Raw genomic sequence first — 17510 nt, 5'->3', positions numbered from 1 at the left:
TCTAGCTTCTTTCTCTTTACTTCGATTCGTGCACACCAAGCAGATCTTTGCTTACGCAGCCCAACACACAGCAGCGGAGTCAGAACTCTGCCTAATTTTCTAGGGCACTAACTTTCTGTAGACTGACACTGAGTTCAGCACAGTACTGGACCAGGCTGTAGCTGCCTTAGTAAAATGGTGTCTTCAAGCTGGAGGAAGGTTCAGAGCCAAGTAGGCATCCATCAATCCTACATTATGGCGACATGCACTGAAGAAAACTTCCAAGATGCTCTCTGTTTCACTTGATTAGGGCAGTAAGGGCAGCAGGCTCAAGTGAGTTTGCTGTGTTCAACATTGCTGTATGTGATTGTCACACTGTCACCAACACTGCAGCATTGTAGGCAAACTGGCACCCTCATTGAACAAACACTGTGCTCAAACTCCAACAGTGCTCGTTGTGCCAACGCTTTGGGGATATGAACATTGACAGTGTAAACTTCTGCTATTTGATTAGACCATTGCACAGCTATACAGGACATCATTGTGGAGGTATTAGGAGTGTGGTGATGGGGTAACGAGAGTAGTACTCCTGAGGTGCTGCGGGCTAGTCAGGAGAGATTTGGGGAGTGATGCTGCGCACATGATTGATAGCACCACCTGCAGTCATTACTGGAGAGCGTTAATGTGAGAAGTTGGGTTAGTTGGTACCTATTCATGGCTAACGAGCATAAAAAAAGATGAAGGCGGCAGATAAAAAGATGACAAGACACAAGCACTCACTCGCAACTGAATGTTTATTCGGAAAAAGAAAACAGTTTTATATGCACAAAGAAGGTGGAGATACAAAGAAAACAAGGAACAAAAATTCAGTGAAGCCGCACCAGGGATCCTAATTACAAATGGTTTACCCATGCATTAACAAAAGATCCTAGAGCAAAAAAAAATACGCCAGGCAAAATCAAGTGTCATCAAGGAAAGCTATTTCATGGCTTGTTAGGGTGACTGAAGAGATGCTGATGCACGTGCCAATTGATTTTGCGATGTAATTCGCTCCCTTAAAGGTGCACTTAAGAGGAATCTAAACTCGTCTTATTTACGGTGGGAACTCGATCTACCGTTCCGAGCATTTTTAGAAACTTAGAATTATTCTCCTGTGCGGCCAATTTTCCTAATTTAAATCGGATTAAACGTCCCGGCTCCCACCTTTTTTGAACTCAACGCTGAAGGCAGGAGAAGTCAACCAATGCATGTCGTGCCTTTCAGCCAGTCCCATGGCAGCTTTGGTTTCGCTTTTTTTTGTTTTTTTTTGTTTCTGTGAATATAAAGTTTGAGTCGCAGACAACATAGCCGCAGAATAGGTCCACGGAGGAGGAGGAGAAGGAAATAACTTTATTTTCTAACAGAAATGGCATTCCCCACCTCCCTCGGTACTAGGCCGGGGAGGCAGGAGGCACCGCTTTACATATGCTAGCCGGGAGGTCTTATATCTCGGCAGCCTCTTCAGCTGGTCGGATGAGGCGGAGCCGGAGCTCAGGGTCTGAACTACGCAGCAGGGTCTCCCATAATTCTTTGGAATTGATATTCAGCGCCCTACCAGGAGAATTCAGGCATTCCCGGATTATATGGTCGAGGAACCTTCTCAACCCGCAGTATGTACACACGTGTGATCTTACCTGCTGGAACATATGGTTCGCCAGGATCGGGTGTGGCTATGTGTATGTTTGGAGTACTTTCCACGCCACTGCCTGCTTATTAAGACGGGTCTGGTGGGGGTACCAGCCTATGTTCCAATCTGTAATGTTAAGTAATTTCCCCATATTTTGCCAAGCTTTCACCACTCTGCCCGAGGGGGTCCTACTAGCCCGGTGGTATAAACTTCGAGCTAGTTCATGAGCCGCCTCATTGCCGGGGGCGGTGGCATGCACAGGTGTCCACATCAACGTAATTTTCCTCGCACTTTGTCGCTGGTTGAGAATCTTTGCCGCCCCGGACGAGATTTTTTCCTGCATGGAAATTTTGGATGGCAGTTTCACTGTCGCCTATGATGGAATTTCTTTCTGTGCCAACGCAGGTGAGCGCTACCACAACTTCCTCCACCACTGCAGCGGAGCACACCCTTAGGGAGGCAGCCGTAACGACATTTCCGTGGCCATCTACTACCGCGGCTACCGCTCGTCCATCGCGGCCACTTGTGGCGTCCACATACGCTACCTGCTCTGAGAGCATCTTACTATACCGGAGACCAGTGGTTTCCGCTCTGTTCTCCCTTCTGGTCTTACTATGCTCGGGTTGCATATTCTTAGGTAAAGGGGGGATGGTTAGCCACCTCCTGATTTTGCTCCTTAATTTCTGCCTTCGGTGTAGGGCCCCCTGTTCGGACCGATTGCTATTTTAGCCAGGATAGTCCTGTCCATTTTTGTGGCTATCTTATCAATCCGTGCTGCGCGCACCGCTTCCACCAGTTTCGCCCACGTGTTGTGCATCCCGAGCTATAGAAGTCGCTCCGTGGATGCACGTGCACATGGGCAGGCCCTGCGCGTGCTTGACGCATCTACGTATTAACCCATCAATTATCATCTTTTCCGCAGACTTGAAATCGAGATAAGGCGTACAGTAGCTGACTCTGCTGAATATGAAAGCTTGTACCAGCTCAATAAATTCTTTTCTTTTAATTCCCGCCTTTTGCTCGTTCCTCTATGCGCTCCAACTGCCCGGGTAGCGCGCACACAACCGGGTTGCGTTAAAGAGTAGGGGTCAACACCGATCACTGGGGGGTGCCCTTGTTGCCCAGCCCAATAGTGGAAGATTCAGTAGACTGGAATTTTACGCAGGCCATCTTACTGGAAAGGAAATTTCACACATAGTTGAAAGTTTTAGTGCCAACATTTAGATTACCGAGACGTTTGAGCACAGACTCGTGCCTTATGTTGTCAAAGGCTTTCATCAAGTCTAGCCCTGGGATCACCTTCGCATCCTTCGACCGCGAGTCGACGATGTCATGCTTAATTTGCAGCATGATATCCTGCGTGCACAGAAGAGGGCGGAACCCGATCATTATGTGCGGCAGGAGGTCTTGCTTTTCCAGGTATCCGATTAATCTCGTCTGGATGACTTAATCTATTAGCTTTCCTACGCACGAGCTAAGTGATATGGGCCTGAGATTCCCTAGCTGCGGAGGCTTGCCCAGCTTAGGTATTTAGATGACATTTGCCGATTTCCATTGCTGTGGCAGCTCGCCCTTTTCCCAGCATTCTTGCATGAATTCCATTAGGTAACCTATCGAGGTAACCTGTCGAGGTATCATCAGAGTATTTGTAATCCCATCGGGACCCAGGGCAAACTTTGTGCGGAGTCTAATTACGCTCTAACTTCCGCTTCCGTGAAGGGGGCATCAAGCGCCTCATTGGGCGCACCATCGTAGTCTGAAGGGGAGTTTGTTGGGTCTCACCCACATAGGGTTCTATTAGTTTCTGCATGAAATCATCATCGCTGCCATCAAATGAGCGTCGAGCTTTGGAGAGTGCGACTTCCGATTTGGTTTTCGACTTTTCCGGGCCAAGCAAATGGCAGAGGATACCCCACGTTTTAAAGAGGGTCATCGCTCCCTCCATCTAGTCACATTTGCTGCCCCAATTTTGTTCACATAATTTAAGAGTAATCCTCAATTTCCTTATTGTGTCGCGCCAAAAACCTTCTCCGGAGGGTGCGGTTCCATTTCTGCTGCTTCAGATGTGTTTCCATGCTTTGCTTAGCCTCCCACATATGCAGGAGGTGGCTTTCGGCAATCTCAGGGGCGTCCTCCCCTTCTAAGGTTTTGGTAGCTTCCATGACGCTCGATTTTAGCTGTTTTCCCATTTCCCATCTCCAGATGTCGCAAAAGTGTCCTTCCTGGTTGGATCTGATTGCTCTAAACTGGTCCCATTCGACGGCGGCCGGCGTGCATGCCCTGCGTGTTTTAAGGCCTTCGTTGAGGATGGATACCAGTATGTAGTGGTCGCTCCCAAAATTTAACTACGAATTGTGCCATTTGAGGCCATGGACGCTTTTTCAGAGGGTGAGATCCGGGGACGCATCCACACTAACACTGTTGCCCACTCACTTGGGGCTCTCGGGGTCAGTGTGTAACGAAAACTTCTGGTCGTGCATGTCCTCTCATAATTGTCTACCTTTTGGGCACTGATTAGAGTACCCCCAGGCCTGATGATGCGCATTGAAATTCCCCACTACCACGAGTGGCCGGTTTTCGCTAGTTGTGAGAGCCTTGCTTAGCAGGGCTCTGATCCTCACCTTCTTTGTCTAGGCGAGCTGTATATGTTCAATAGAACTCTTTGATTTACGTATCACTCCGCCGATGGCAGAGCGGCAAGCTGCCACGGGACAGGATGAAAGGCCCTCCATGCGTTGGTTGACTCCTCCTACCTTCAGCATCGAGTTCAAAAAAAGGCAGGAGGCGGGACGTTTAATCTGATTTAAATTAGGGAAATCGGCTGCACAGGACAATAATTCGAGGTTTCTAAGAAAGCTCGGAATGTGTGTAGATCGAGCGGTAAAAAGACGAGTTGTTTCCTTGATTTCTCTTCAGTGCACCTTTTAACTCGCGCGTGAATTAGTTGTGGTGTTGGAAAAGAGCAGAGATGTTCTCAAATTTCAGTGCTTTTGCCATGTTGTTGTCTTCTCCGCTGTCGTAGTCTTATTTGCGCTGATTAACCATGGATTACTAAAGAGGCTGTGCTCCTATTCTGTTCACTCAAGACATTTAGCCTTTCATTCTTCATCACTGTGCCCATCAGACTTGTGTTTAATAGGGGATATGCATTTGTACTGAGAGCCGCCGCAGTGACTCATTAGTTATGGCGCTTGGCTGCTGACCTGAAAGACACGGGTTCGATCCTGGCTGTGGTGATTAAATTTCAATGGCGGCGAAATTCTAGAGGCCCGTGTACTGTGCTATGTCAGTGCACTTTAAGGAACCCGTTAAAGAAACTTCTGGAGCCTTTCACTATGGCGTCCCTCATAGCCTCAGTCGCTTTGGGATGGATGCTAAACCCCCAGAAACCAGCATTTTTACTGGAGATCATTCAAAGTCTGCTCTCATTGAATGCAACATTGCAAGCCATACCACTGCTGTGTACCTCCCACAGACATGTTGACTGAGCTTTTCAAGCATTCTCTAGGTGATATGCTGTTTGTACTTCTAGCATTTGATTGTTCAGACTGCAGCCTCTTTTTGCTGCATGCACCTGCAACACCTTTGTGCAGAGAACATACAGGTATCACGCCCTCCTTTCTTCCCACTGTGTTTGACCTATTAGCAGGGTTGGTGGTGGTAGCTACTTTACTCCAAATTGGCTATTTTTTATGACCCTGTATGGCTATGAAAATTTCAGGCTGGCTCCGTGGCTACTTTGAACCTCATTTCGGCGCATTTACTGGTCCCCTTTTTTTAACTGTACACTCCTTGCCAGTGGGAATGGTGTGCATCAAGGCATCCCTACGCGTGTCTAGTGTAGCTCGGGATCCTACACGTGCCTGAAACGAGACTCCAAAGGAGGTTACATCTTCAGAGACAACATTTCACTACACCAAAGTGCCTTGAGAGAGTGCTGCTTCCAGTTCCTAAAGCAAATGGTGATAAAACTCGTACAGCGGCTTCCAAATGCCTCGTCTGCACCTCAGTGGCTTCTTGCCATATATCCCGGTCACATAGAAAGCACGAAGAGCCATAAAGGCATACTCAAACTGCTTTTGCCTTTCTTGTGGGAGATCCTTCATCAGGCTGGAGTCGTAAATGAAGCAACTGTAAAGAATTAGCTTGCACTTGATCACATATTGTGTTTGAGTTTATGGCATGCAATGGCATCGCACAGAGACACTTGTGGCAAAAGCCCCTCTTCACACCTTGTGCAAGGCGCACTGAAAATTTTGTTATATTTTCTAATGCTGATAGTGCATGCCCTCCTATATGAACTTGACAAAAATCAGACGTGCAACAAAAATGAAGCTGCACTCGCTAATAGAGATTCCATGAATCAAGTTCAGTCTACGGCTTCCACACGAAACCGCGTCACGCTTTAAGCGTGGCTATGTTTGGCCGCTTTTAGCTTCAGTTCTGGGTCCTTTTTTAATTGCACCCAGTGGCAACACTCCCCACCAGTTGTTCTGTCGTGGATACCACACCTTGCTCTATGATGGATCAGAAAGCACAACCATTTTGGCACCATGCAATCTTACTGAGCAGTAACTTCGGATCACCTGCTTGTTAACATCTCAAGACGCGACATGGTGAAAAACTGTCATTATTGCTTCTTCTCGATCTTGTTTCCCTCAGACCTGTAGTTATCTCTGAAATTTCTTACTGCATAGCGTACTGTACCCTTGAGCTGTCCTTCTCAGTCTACCACTTCATCAGAATAGGGCTGCCATTCTCAAAATGAATGACAGAGTTGGCTCTTGGTGTGAAATGCTCAAACTACTGCTCCAATTCACTTGACGTGTCAACTCTCGTAAGTCACTAGGATTGCTGTTTTTCTGCTGGGACCAAGGGCCGACTGTAAGCTGAGGCTCGCAGCTAATCTCGTGGCAGGCTTCCGAACTTCCTTTGAGCAGTGAACTTTGTTCTAACATCCTTGCTTGCTGCCCCTCGAACATTGTTGATCACCACCAGAATCGGTCTGTTCATTTCATACAGTCGTCGTGCTCACATGTAATTGCATAGTGCAGAAGAAATAACCCTAGTCCCATTGCAGTCAGTTTACAGACTTCAATTTAATGCGTAATTTGCAATGTGCCTACATGATGAATGAGCTTAACACTTCTGAAGTAGCACATAAGTTGACATGAGAACAGTAAACATGGAATGAACTCTAACCCCCAATATGCGCAGAAAAACAGGGATCAAAGGAATGAAATGAAAGTTCGCACGGTCTATGTTCAGAGACATGGCACAAGGTGTAGCATCACCTTTCAATGGACTCGTTCCATTTTGTGGCGCTGCACTGCTGGAGGTTTCACCCACTTTCTAAGCGAGTTGCTGCTGGTGCTTGAGGTCTGATGTGGGGTGCATTATCTGGAGCGCTAGTAGTGTGGTATGGTGCCGTCTAACCCCACAGCCAAGCGCCTTCTAATTTGAACGGAGAGCGTGCCCTCCTCTCCCTGCGCAGGTCAAAGGGCAAGCGTGCACTTTCCTGTCCCTCTAAAGAATGTTTTTCTGTTCCCTGCCAGTCATCTGGAGAGTAATCTTTCTCCGCACTTGCTCCCAACTCACGACATGTGAGTAGCGGGAAGCTGTTGTCTCTGAAGAGATTCTTGTCATCCTCAGTGGTCTGAAGCCACCGTGATGGCTAAGGCAGCAACTGCCAGTTCATCGAGCTTTGCACTGAAGCCGCCCATAGCGATCACATTCGACCGGTCATCGGAATGATCAGCCTGGATACTGCCCACGCATCCGGTCTCAATAGGCAAGACCAGGGACGCAGGCGCAAACATTACTCTGCGTGATGGGCCGCCAAGCCAGATAGATGTTCAACATGTTCACTCTCCACTGAAGACGCGAAGAACTATCACCTTGTCAAGGGAAAGTTTGACTGACACTTCGTTGAAAGAATGAAGTTGATGAATCAGCATGCTTCAACTTGTGTGAACAGGAGCCCACAGAGACAGTCGACGAATACATCATTCTGCTCTACAACATGCCAGTCTGTTGCGATTATGGTGAACTGCGGGATCGATTAATCCTGGCCGTTTCATTTTCGGTCTCCGTGACAAAAGACTTTTGGGAGCATTCCAGCTAGATACTGGCCTTACCCTCGTCAAAGCACTCTCCAAGACTCGACAGAAGGACTAAGTGCATCATCAACAATAGTTGCTTCAAGTTGCGGGGCGGGGAGCCCATTCACCAAGACAGACGGCGCTGCTCTGGATGCTGTCACTCGCACAAAACACCAGAAACAGAAAAGTTGCATATGACCAGCCATCTTCGTGAAGACGAGCCGCTAATCTTGCAGCTACTGCGGGGGAACGCCTGATCCTTGGCCTTCATGTGTGGCTAAATTCGAGAAATGGTCAACGTGCAAGAATAAGAGACACTACGCTAGCATCTGCAGAAAGTTTGTCTAAGGACATCTCAGCACTTGAGTAAGAAACCTTGGTGCTCTCTTGGTGCACTCACTCGCATCTTGGTGCTCTCAATCAACTAGCCGCTGCTCAGAACATCGAGCTTGTGGAAGTTGGCATCAGCGGATTTCCATTGGTTGCGAAGGTCTACAAGGGGCTCAAGTGTCCATTCTGACAAATTCCTCTTTCTCCGGCATACCAAGAGCTGACCGCTTTTAGCACACCGATAAGGCAGTTCTGTTTCACAAGACTTCTCTTTGGCACCACGTCAGCGCTGAAATACTTTCAAAATCTTGTCCGAAACTCTTAGCGGATTAATTGGAGTGGTCAGTCACAAGGATGATATTATAGTTTTCGGCCATGATCAAGATGAGCAGAAATGACATCTTGACGCGACGCTGAAGCATCTTGCTTCCTTGGGATTCACCCTGAACCACACAGTGTTTTCAACGTTAATGAGGTGACTTTCCTGGGATGCGTCATCTACCGCCAGTGCATCCATCCTCACCCTAGAAAAGTTGCAAGTCGCTTTCTCCGCCAAAAGGCGTAGCTGGAGCCTAGACTTTTTAAAATGGTGAATCATCTGGCAAGGTTTCTGCGATAATTTCTTGGAAAAAATAGCAGTGCTTCGAGATCTCAACAAGACATCAGAGTGGACCTGGGGAGCCTGCCAAGAAGTAGTGTTCATGAACGTCAAAGTCCTCCTTTGTTCCGAGAAGTGCTTAGGCAGGTATCCCCCAGACTACCCAACAACACTGTCAGCAGATGCACCAGCCCGTGGCTTGGGTTCAGTCCTGCAACAGAAATAGTAAAATGGATACGAGTACCCAGGTGCACATGCCTCTAGATCCCTAACAAAGCCACAAAACACACTATGCACATGTCGAAAAGGAACCGCAGCCACTACCATTGGCAGCCGAACGGTTTGGAAGGATATATCCGTGGCTCCATGGCAGTATGTCGAACTGACCTTTGCTCGCCCTTCTCGGAAAGGCCTCTTTGGATTTGCTGCACCATGAATTCAATGCTTTTGCATACGTCTAATGTGCTTCACCTACACGATGCAGTGTATGCCAGGGAGAAGCCTTGGAACAACCGACCTTTTGTCCGGGGCGCCCATGTCTAGTGACCTGGCAGCAGGAATGCTTACCTAGGACGAAGTCGGTGCCTACGTACAGGGAGCTGCCATCGGGCTTCAAAATTCTGCCTTCGATTTGATCAAGCACGTAATGAAGAAATTTGCCAGGGTCCTCAGTGGCTCTGTGTGCATGAATGGCCGGAAAAGCACAAAGTTCCTGCTCTTTTGCCATCATTCTGGCAGCACTGAGCAAGTCTGTACAAAAAGAACGGCTACCTGCTATTCAGAATGCACTTGAAAGGGGAAATTCTCGCTCGCCTTCATGAAGGGCACCAAAAAATCAGCACTGCAGGACCAGAGCTGGGCAGTCTGCATGCTGGCTGGTATTATCCACTGAACTCCGTCGAGTCGCCTCTAAGTGTGAAATCTGTGCCAAAACACTGCACCAAAATGCTGAGCCGCTCCTGTCAACATCCGCTCCCAAGCTGGCTTGGAACATGGTGGGGATAGATCTCTTGCAACTTCGTGGCAAGCAGTACTTCACCTGTGTGGACTGCCACTCTCGGTACCGAAGATAGTGCTTTTAGTTTCCACAACAACAGATGTCCTAAACCACTTCAAGAGCTTTTCACTCATCATGGCATTCATGTGACTGGTCTTGGACAAAGGCCCTTAGTTTTTGCACTCAGAGTGTGCAAAATTTGCAAAGAAATCTGGCTTTATCCGCATCACAAGCAGCCCATTACGTCCATAAGCCAATGGGGAAGCAGAGCAAGCAGTGGGAACAAAACACCTGCTGAAGAAGACTGAAGACCCTTATCTTGAGTTGTTGGCCTACAGAGAGACACTGGGACCAACAGTCAAAGAGAAACAGAGGCGAAATTTCAACCTTTGACACACTGCCAGAGAGCTCTGTAGCTTTGTACATCATTACGGGCGTGGCTTTGTGCAGTACGTGTGGTCGGGGCCTTTATGCGACACGCTGTTTGGTGCCATAAGTGTTTGTTCTATGTCTTCTTGTTCTGCTCGTGATGGCTTGGCCATTTTTGCTTGCCCACTTGCACGTTTGCGTTTCGTCGATATAAACCGTCGCTGTGGGTCAATTTTTTTGTTCGCTTGTACGCTTGACTGCGGCAGGTGCGCTGAGGCGATGTTCAGCTTCTCTGCAGTTTTCTCCAATAGTGGCTCAAGCCATGTGATGACTTCTTCATCTGGTTCCGTATCTTGCAGGTGTCCACGTATGGTGTCCAGCAGCTGGAGGCAGCGTGTTGGGCTCTTCATTGTAGCTTTCTCCTTCAGTGAGCCTAACGATGTTAGTGACGCCGTCAGGCTGTCCTCTGCTTCTTGTGCAGTTGGGTCCTGATAAGGTAAGGCAAAAAGATGACATTGCAATGTGATCATTGTGTCAAAACAAGCTGGAGCATGGAAGATAGTTATAGGTACAGTAACAAATTTACTTTTCCCACACTGTTAAACACTTCTTTTCCTTATTGGCCGTTTTTAAGGTAGGTATGCCTTTAATGGTTGCTTCGATTTTCCTGTCTGCCAGGTGCTGTCCATGTGTCCATACTTTTTGTTGGTCTGGTAAAACTCGAGAACGAAGTGGCAGATGCCCCTTAATGGAGGCTCCCCAGCCAATGGCATTGACCTATTTTCATGAAGATGAGGTTAGTCCAATTCAGGCATGATTAATCCCCTTTCGTCTGTCACCTCGTCAGGTTAACAACATCAGGGGATAATGGTTCGATGGTATTGGTTGCAGTGCCTCCTTTGAGGGCATTTGGCACTTTCATGAGTTGTATCACACTATAGAAAAGCTGTAGCAGTTCACTCAAATTAGGTAACTCATATGGCCCCAAATATCCCACCAGCTGACTGACCAGTATCCTTGGAATGTCTGATCCCGCCTTTTGTCTGCTCAGTCTTTCTTGTCACTTGCCCCTTGGCATGGGCAATTTTGTCACCTGTAATCCAGCATGTTGGGAAAGGAATGTAATGCACCTCACTGCTATTGCCGCCTGCCATGTGCCAGATAGTACATATACGGACTTGGTGCAATTCGCAGAATGCTCCTCGCAGCTAAACCAGTGAATTGTTTGAGCTCAAATTTTGCACAGAAATGGCATTTGGTCCGCACAATTGTTTTATGCCACACTTATTGGGTACTCGCCTGAAGCAATATGAAGTCTGATTTTTTTGTTGCCTGTGGTGACGACGAAACGAAACTGGCTGCTCTGTCAGCAATTGCACCCGTGGCCCCATCTCGTTGGTCAGCCGTGAAGATTACGTGAAGGACGGTGTCCTTTGCGGGAAGCTTGAAGACTCTTCAGCAACTGCTTTATCGATGACCACAAAAAACTTAGTTTGCCCAAAACTGCACTGAGCTTGAAGACTTTCGCGGTACAGCATCCTCAGACCTCCCGTAAAACACTCCCCTGCCTCCTTTGCTGAATCTCCACGTCTGACAAAGGAAACGGTGCCACCGGCGCAGTCTGTGCGAAAATTTTATTTATTTTTATTTATTTTATTTTATTTATTCAATACTGCAGGCCTTTACGGCCCAAGCAGGAGGGGCATACACTTGGCATCAGCGTATAGAACGAAGATAGCAAATAATAATTTCAAAACACTTGTTCTATGGGCAATAGAACATGAGCAAAACAAGGACTAAACGAAATGCAAACCGAGCTCTTCAATTGGGAAAGTCAAACAGAAACAAACAGAAGTAAGCCAATGAATAAAATATGCAAAAATGAAATGTAAAACTTGCAGCAAGGCAAAAACACGATCAGTTTGGGCAACCAAAAAGCAGACAAGAAAAATATTCAAGAGCAATTCAAGGTTTCAATTGAATCAACGCTGGTTAGAAGAGGCAGAGGTAAGTTGTTCCAATCTGTTATCGTGCGAGGAAAAAAAGAATATTTAAAAACATTAGTTCTGGTGCTGTATGGCGTTAGAGAGTCATCGTGTCGATGTCGTGTTCGGCGTGCCGTAAGTAGTGTTATGTACGGATCAGGAGTCAGAGCAAGAAGGTTATTTTTAAGAAGGAACATAAATTTTAAGCGCTGAATTTTTCTTCTCAGTTCCAGTGTCGGTATTCCATGTTGTTTCATTAGTGCTGTCGGGGAATCAGTTGTACGGTACTTCGAAAAAATAAACCTGACTGCCTTACGCTGTATTCTTTCGAGAGCGTCAATGTTAGTTTTGGTATAAGGGTCCCACACTACGCATGCATACTCAAGTTTTGGTCTTATTAATGATGTATAAGCTAAAAGTTTAGTTTCGGCGGGGACATGCTTCAATTTATGACGGAGAAGGCAAAGTTTCCGAAAAGCTGTGTCACATACGTTAGTTATGTGAGTGTTCCAGTTTAGGCTGTTTGTTAGTGTGACGCCAAGATATTTATACTCGCTGACTTCGGTTAGTGGTTCTGTCCCGAGGGCATAGGGAAAAGAAAGGTTATTAAGTTTCTTGGTTATTTTCATATACACTGTTTTGTCAGCGTTCAATTGCATATCCCAACAATGACACCAGGAAAGAATATTTTGTAGATTATTATTAAGAGTTATCTGGTCATCCTCGCTTGACACTTCCCTGAACAGCACGCAGTCGTCTGCAAACAATCTTATTTGGACGGGTTCAGTAATAACGCTCACAATGTCATTAATATATATTAAAAACAACAATGGTCCTAGCACGCTGCCCTGAGGGACGCCGGAAGTAACTGGAAGTTCATGGGAGTAGTAAGTATCAATATTAACAAACTGTCTACGATCAGTGACATACGCAGCAACCCAGCTAATAATGAAAGGAGGAAGGTTAATCATTTTAAGTTTTTCAATAAGCTTAGAGTGTGAAACAAGGTCAAAGGCTTTCCTGAAGTCTAAAAAAATAACGTCCACCTGGCCGGATTTGTCTAAAATTCTAGCAAGGGAATGGATTACCGTTGTTAATTGTGTCACCGTAGAAAATCCTTTACGAAAACCATGCTGCGCAGGTGAAAGTATATTGTTATCCTCCAGAAAATCTCTGATGAAGTTGGCTATGACGTGTTCAAGCATCTTACAACAAGATGATGTTAACGAAATTGGTCGGTAGTTAGTAATCATTGTGGGGTCTCCCTTCTTAGGCACTGGTACTACACGTGCCGTTCGCCAGTCAGGGGGAAGGGCTGCAGTGGACAGTGACGCACCGAAAATTATTACCAGAAAGTGTGACAGCATTTCTGCGTATCGGCGCAGAAAAACATTCGGTATGTTATCCGGTCCTGGGGTAGATTTTGTTTTTAGATTAAGGATCATAGAAAGCACACCTTGAGCGGATACAAATTCAGGAGATACATTTGATAAAGGTGAAAAGGGAAGTGCAAGCTCTTCTGAGTTAATAAACACACTGTGGAAGAATGCATTAAAGTGTTCGGCGATACTTTGCTTTTCGACAACGGGAATGCCATCTTTAATTATTTGATCCACTGCCTTGTTCTTTTTGCTCAGAAATTTCCAGAATTTTTCTGGAGCCGTACGAATAAAGTGCGGCAAAGTGTTATTGAAATAATGCCGTTTGGCATGCCCAATTGACGAGCTCAGCGTAGCTTGTAAGTTCTGTACTGTAGTTGGTGAGGCATTCCGTCGTCTTAAGCGTTTTATTTTTCTTTTCAAGTGAATGACTTCACGCGTTATCCAAGGGTTTTCATTTCCTGTTTTCTTTGTTTTCGTTGGAACGAAATTTTCGATGCAATAAGTGCAGATTTTTTTGAACTTGTCCCAAAGTTCTACTACATTGCTTCCGTGAAAGTTGCTTAGGTGTAAATCGAGGTAATCTAACACGCTTTCGTCTCTGGCACGTGTGAAGTCCTTCACTTGTACAGTTTTTGCCTTCTTAGCGGTACATTTTTTTAAATGACACGAATAGTACACCATCCTATGATCAGACATTCCATGTTCAATTGATACAGAAAAATTCTCGATTGTTTTGCTCACGAAGACAAGATCAAGCATTGATGATGAAGAACCATGCACTCGCGTTGGTAAGTTGACAACTTGGTGCAAATTGTGGCATAAGATTATTTCACGCATATAATTAACATGAGTGCTAAATTCGCCACTAGAAGAACAATGTTCCCAGTTAACTCCTGGAAGATTAAAGTCCCCCACTAAAAAAATTTTTTTATGTACGAATGAACTGACATGCTCACGCAAATCACACAGGAATTGAGGTGGTGAGCCAGGCGCTCGATAAACGGCAAATAGCAAGAATGAATGTTCGTAGTAAGAAATCTTTAGGCTAATAGTTTCAATGCTATCAGCCTGACACAAGAGAGTTGCTGACAAGTTTTGCTTTACCAGCACAGCCACCCCGCCTCCCCTTGTTGATCTGTCACGACGGAAAACACTGTAAGATGGTGGAAAGACGTCTTCATCATCTATGCCACTGTGTAGCCAAGTTTCGGTCAAAACAACGATGTGCGGGTTGTAACCTAAGATAATAGCCTCTAACTGATCACTTTTGTTAACAATGCTGCGTGCATTTATATTTAATATGCGCATATCTTTCGTATCAGTCCGGAGAAGTCAGTCTTGTTTAGCACTGTTATATTTACCAATTTTTTTCCTACAGTTTTTAGCGTCATCCCAAATGTAAAGGTCGTTGTCGACTCGAAGTTTCTCGTTGATTAGTTGAACTTTTCTTTTGTGCTCCCTTTCCTCTGAAGTACTGTCCCACAAAAGTTTACGCTTCCTGAGAGTGTTTCGTGAGTAATCGTTTTGAACAGAAGTATTAGAACCTTTGAGTTTGAAAGCATTTTGCATGACACTTTTCTTTTCTTCGTAATCTTGAAAATATAAAATTACTGGCCGCGTTTTATCGCTCTTGCCGATCCGATGTATTCGGGCTACAGACTTGCACGTGATTTGTAACTTGGTAGAAAATATATCAGTTAGAATTTTACGACGCAGTACAGCCTCTGTCTCTTCTGGTTCCTCTGATACCCCAAAAACCAGTAAATTCGAGCGTCTACTTTTATCCTCCAAATCCGTAATTTTCGCTTCTAAGGCTTTAACCGTGCTTTCAAGTGCTTCCACGCGCGCGGCTTGTTTCTCCATTTCTGTAAATCGAGTCTCCCAGTCCGTCAGACGTGTTTCCATGCTAGTTTGTTGTATACGAAGTGCTGCAACATCCTCAATTAATTTATTCTGTCCCAAAAGCAGTTTTTCAAGCAGTTCATTTGTGCTGGAACCTTCCGTGTCAGGTCCGGGATTCAACTCGATATCTCCGCTCAAGAGGAGCAAGCATACGCAGTACACGTCATACACCATCAATACAGCTTGCTGTGGGCACGGCAAGACCAAAAGACAACGGTTGTCGCTTTTAACAGAGCTGTAGTAAGCACTAACCTGTACAAGGCAGAAGAATGGTCTGTTAGGCCACATGGTCGCTCGCGGTCCGCCGTGCCCACTGAAGTCGAAGGCTTGAAGTTGCTCTTTTATATTCCAAAGCGATGAGGTCACGTGTCGTGATGGTGGCGCTGTCGGTGCATCACGGAACAGTAAAGATATCGCCAAAGGAAGAAGAGAGCTTCGGTCCCTTGATAATCTTGACGCAGCCGCAGATCGGGGATCAGCAACTGCATCTGGCAGGTTTGGAAGGTCGATCTGCCCGTCAACTTGGTTGATTTGCTTTGTTGTTCCGACGAGACCAAAAGCAAGGACCTGTACAAGGCAGAAGAATGGTCTGTTAGGCCACATGGTCGCTCGCGGTCCGCCGTGCCCACTGAAGTCGAAGGCTTGAAGTTGCTCTTTTATATTCCAAAGCGATGAGGTCACGTGTCGTGATGGTGGCGCTGTCGGTGCATCACGGAACAGTAAAGATATCGCCAAAGGAAGAAGAGAGCTTCGGTCCCTTGATAATCTTGACGCAGCCGCAGATCGGGGATCAGCAACTGCATCTGGCAGGTTTGGAAGGTCGATCTGCCCGTCAACTTGGTTGATTTGCTTTGTTGTTCCGACGAGACCAAAAGCAAGGACCTGTACAAGGCAGAAGAATGGTCTGTTAGGCCACATGGTCGCTCGCGGTCCGCCGTGCCCGATTTGTTTCATCGTCGCCGCAGATGATGCGAATACCTGACGTTTTCTTATTGATTCAGCCAAGTACCCCAAAAAAATGCAGTATAAAACAATTCTGTTGACCAAATACCATTTCTGTGCAAAATTTGAACTCTAAAAATTCACCAGTTTAGCTCTGAGGTGCATATTGTGGCGCGCGTTTAATTGCGGAACACGTTGTAGAGCAAGAAAAGTTTGTTGCTACGGCAGAATATCATGTTTTTCGAACTGAAGAAAATATAACTGCTTTCCACTAGCATTTGTATTATGGTAATTATTTTCTTGTACACTTTGTCTTCTCTGAACATGGATTTGTCTCGTACCAACATGAAATTAGGCAACAACTTATCCTGGGAAGTCACTTCCTTTAGGGGCCAGCCTAAATGACAAACATTCATATTGCGTATGCTACAGCAACAACGTTGTTCATCTTACAAGGAATAAAGGTCGGCATGCATTCTGCATGTAGCATTACATTAGGGATGATTTTTTGGAAGGCTTGCCTTTCTTTTTGTCTACTGCAGAGTTTTTGTGCACTGTCTGGACATACCTCATTTGGCGATGGTGTGTTCCTGGCGCCGTCTTCTGCACCTCCTTTGAACACTGCGTGCGCGTGTTTGCACAAATTTCTTCGCATCGTGTTGTCTGGGCAAGAGCACGTGACATTGTGTACACAGATGTGGCATGTCGGGCATCTGAATGCGCACTGCTCATTGCAGGTGCCGCTGTGCAATGCAGTAACCACATAGCTGGTGGTTGGGGTGGCCTGTGACCGTACCAGCCACTGTTGGATGCCGGCACTTGCCACATGTGCTGAAGGGATTAATTGTCCAATTTTGTGCCGGTCTCTTGTTTCTTTTTGAAATTTGCCGTCCTTGTTGCGTTCAAGCTTTATGAGACGGTCAAAAATTTTGTCCCGAGTCAAATTGATGAGTATGGAAACCAAATTATCGATCCTCCTATTCTGTTTCCCGTCGAGATACACATATTTTAGGACTCTATGGAGTGCCTCAAGCCTCATGTTCGTGTTGATCCCGGCCGCTTTCCGAAAGCATGAAGCCCAGACTTCTGGACGCTGTCCATAGTGCCCCTTGAAGTACCCATTGAATCTTCCAAGGCCATTGTTCGTGTCCCCTTCTTCTTCACACCATGCCATGAAAGCATCCAGGAGCGTTCTGAATTCGTCTTCCGTTGCTGCTTGCATCACTGTCCGTAATGCCTGGAAAATGTGGGTGCAAGAG

At 46.2% G+C, this 17510-nt stretch overlaps 1 protein-coding gene across 1 annotated transcript; it reads right to left on the bottom strand.

The window, feature by feature from the left end:
• Positions 1-10099: 10099 nt before the first annotated feature.
• On the bottom strand, positions 10100-17476 carry LOC144103893 (uncharacterized). Its single transcript, XM_077636598.1, has 2 exons — positions 16820-17476; positions 10100-10528 (listed from the first exon to the last, which is right to left on the bottom strand). The coding sequence occupies exons 1-2, from the start codon at positions 17471-17473 to the stop codon at positions 10100-10102; spliced, it is 1083 nt and encodes a 360-aa protein (XP_077492724.1). The 5' UTR covers positions 17474-17476.
• Between the last annotated feature and the right edge of the window lie 34 nt (positions 17477-17510).

Source organism: Amblyomma americanum, chromosome 9 (assembly GCF_052857255.1).
Source record: "Amblyomma americanum isolate KBUSLIRL-KWMA chromosome 9, ASM5285725v1, whole genome shotgun sequence".
Classification (NCBI taxonomy): domain Eukaryota; kingdom Metazoa; phylum Arthropoda; class Arachnida; order Ixodida; family Ixodidae; genus Amblyomma; species Amblyomma americanum.
Note: the sequence above shows the minus strand (reverse complement) of the source record. Positions and strands in the feature narration are given on the sequence as shown.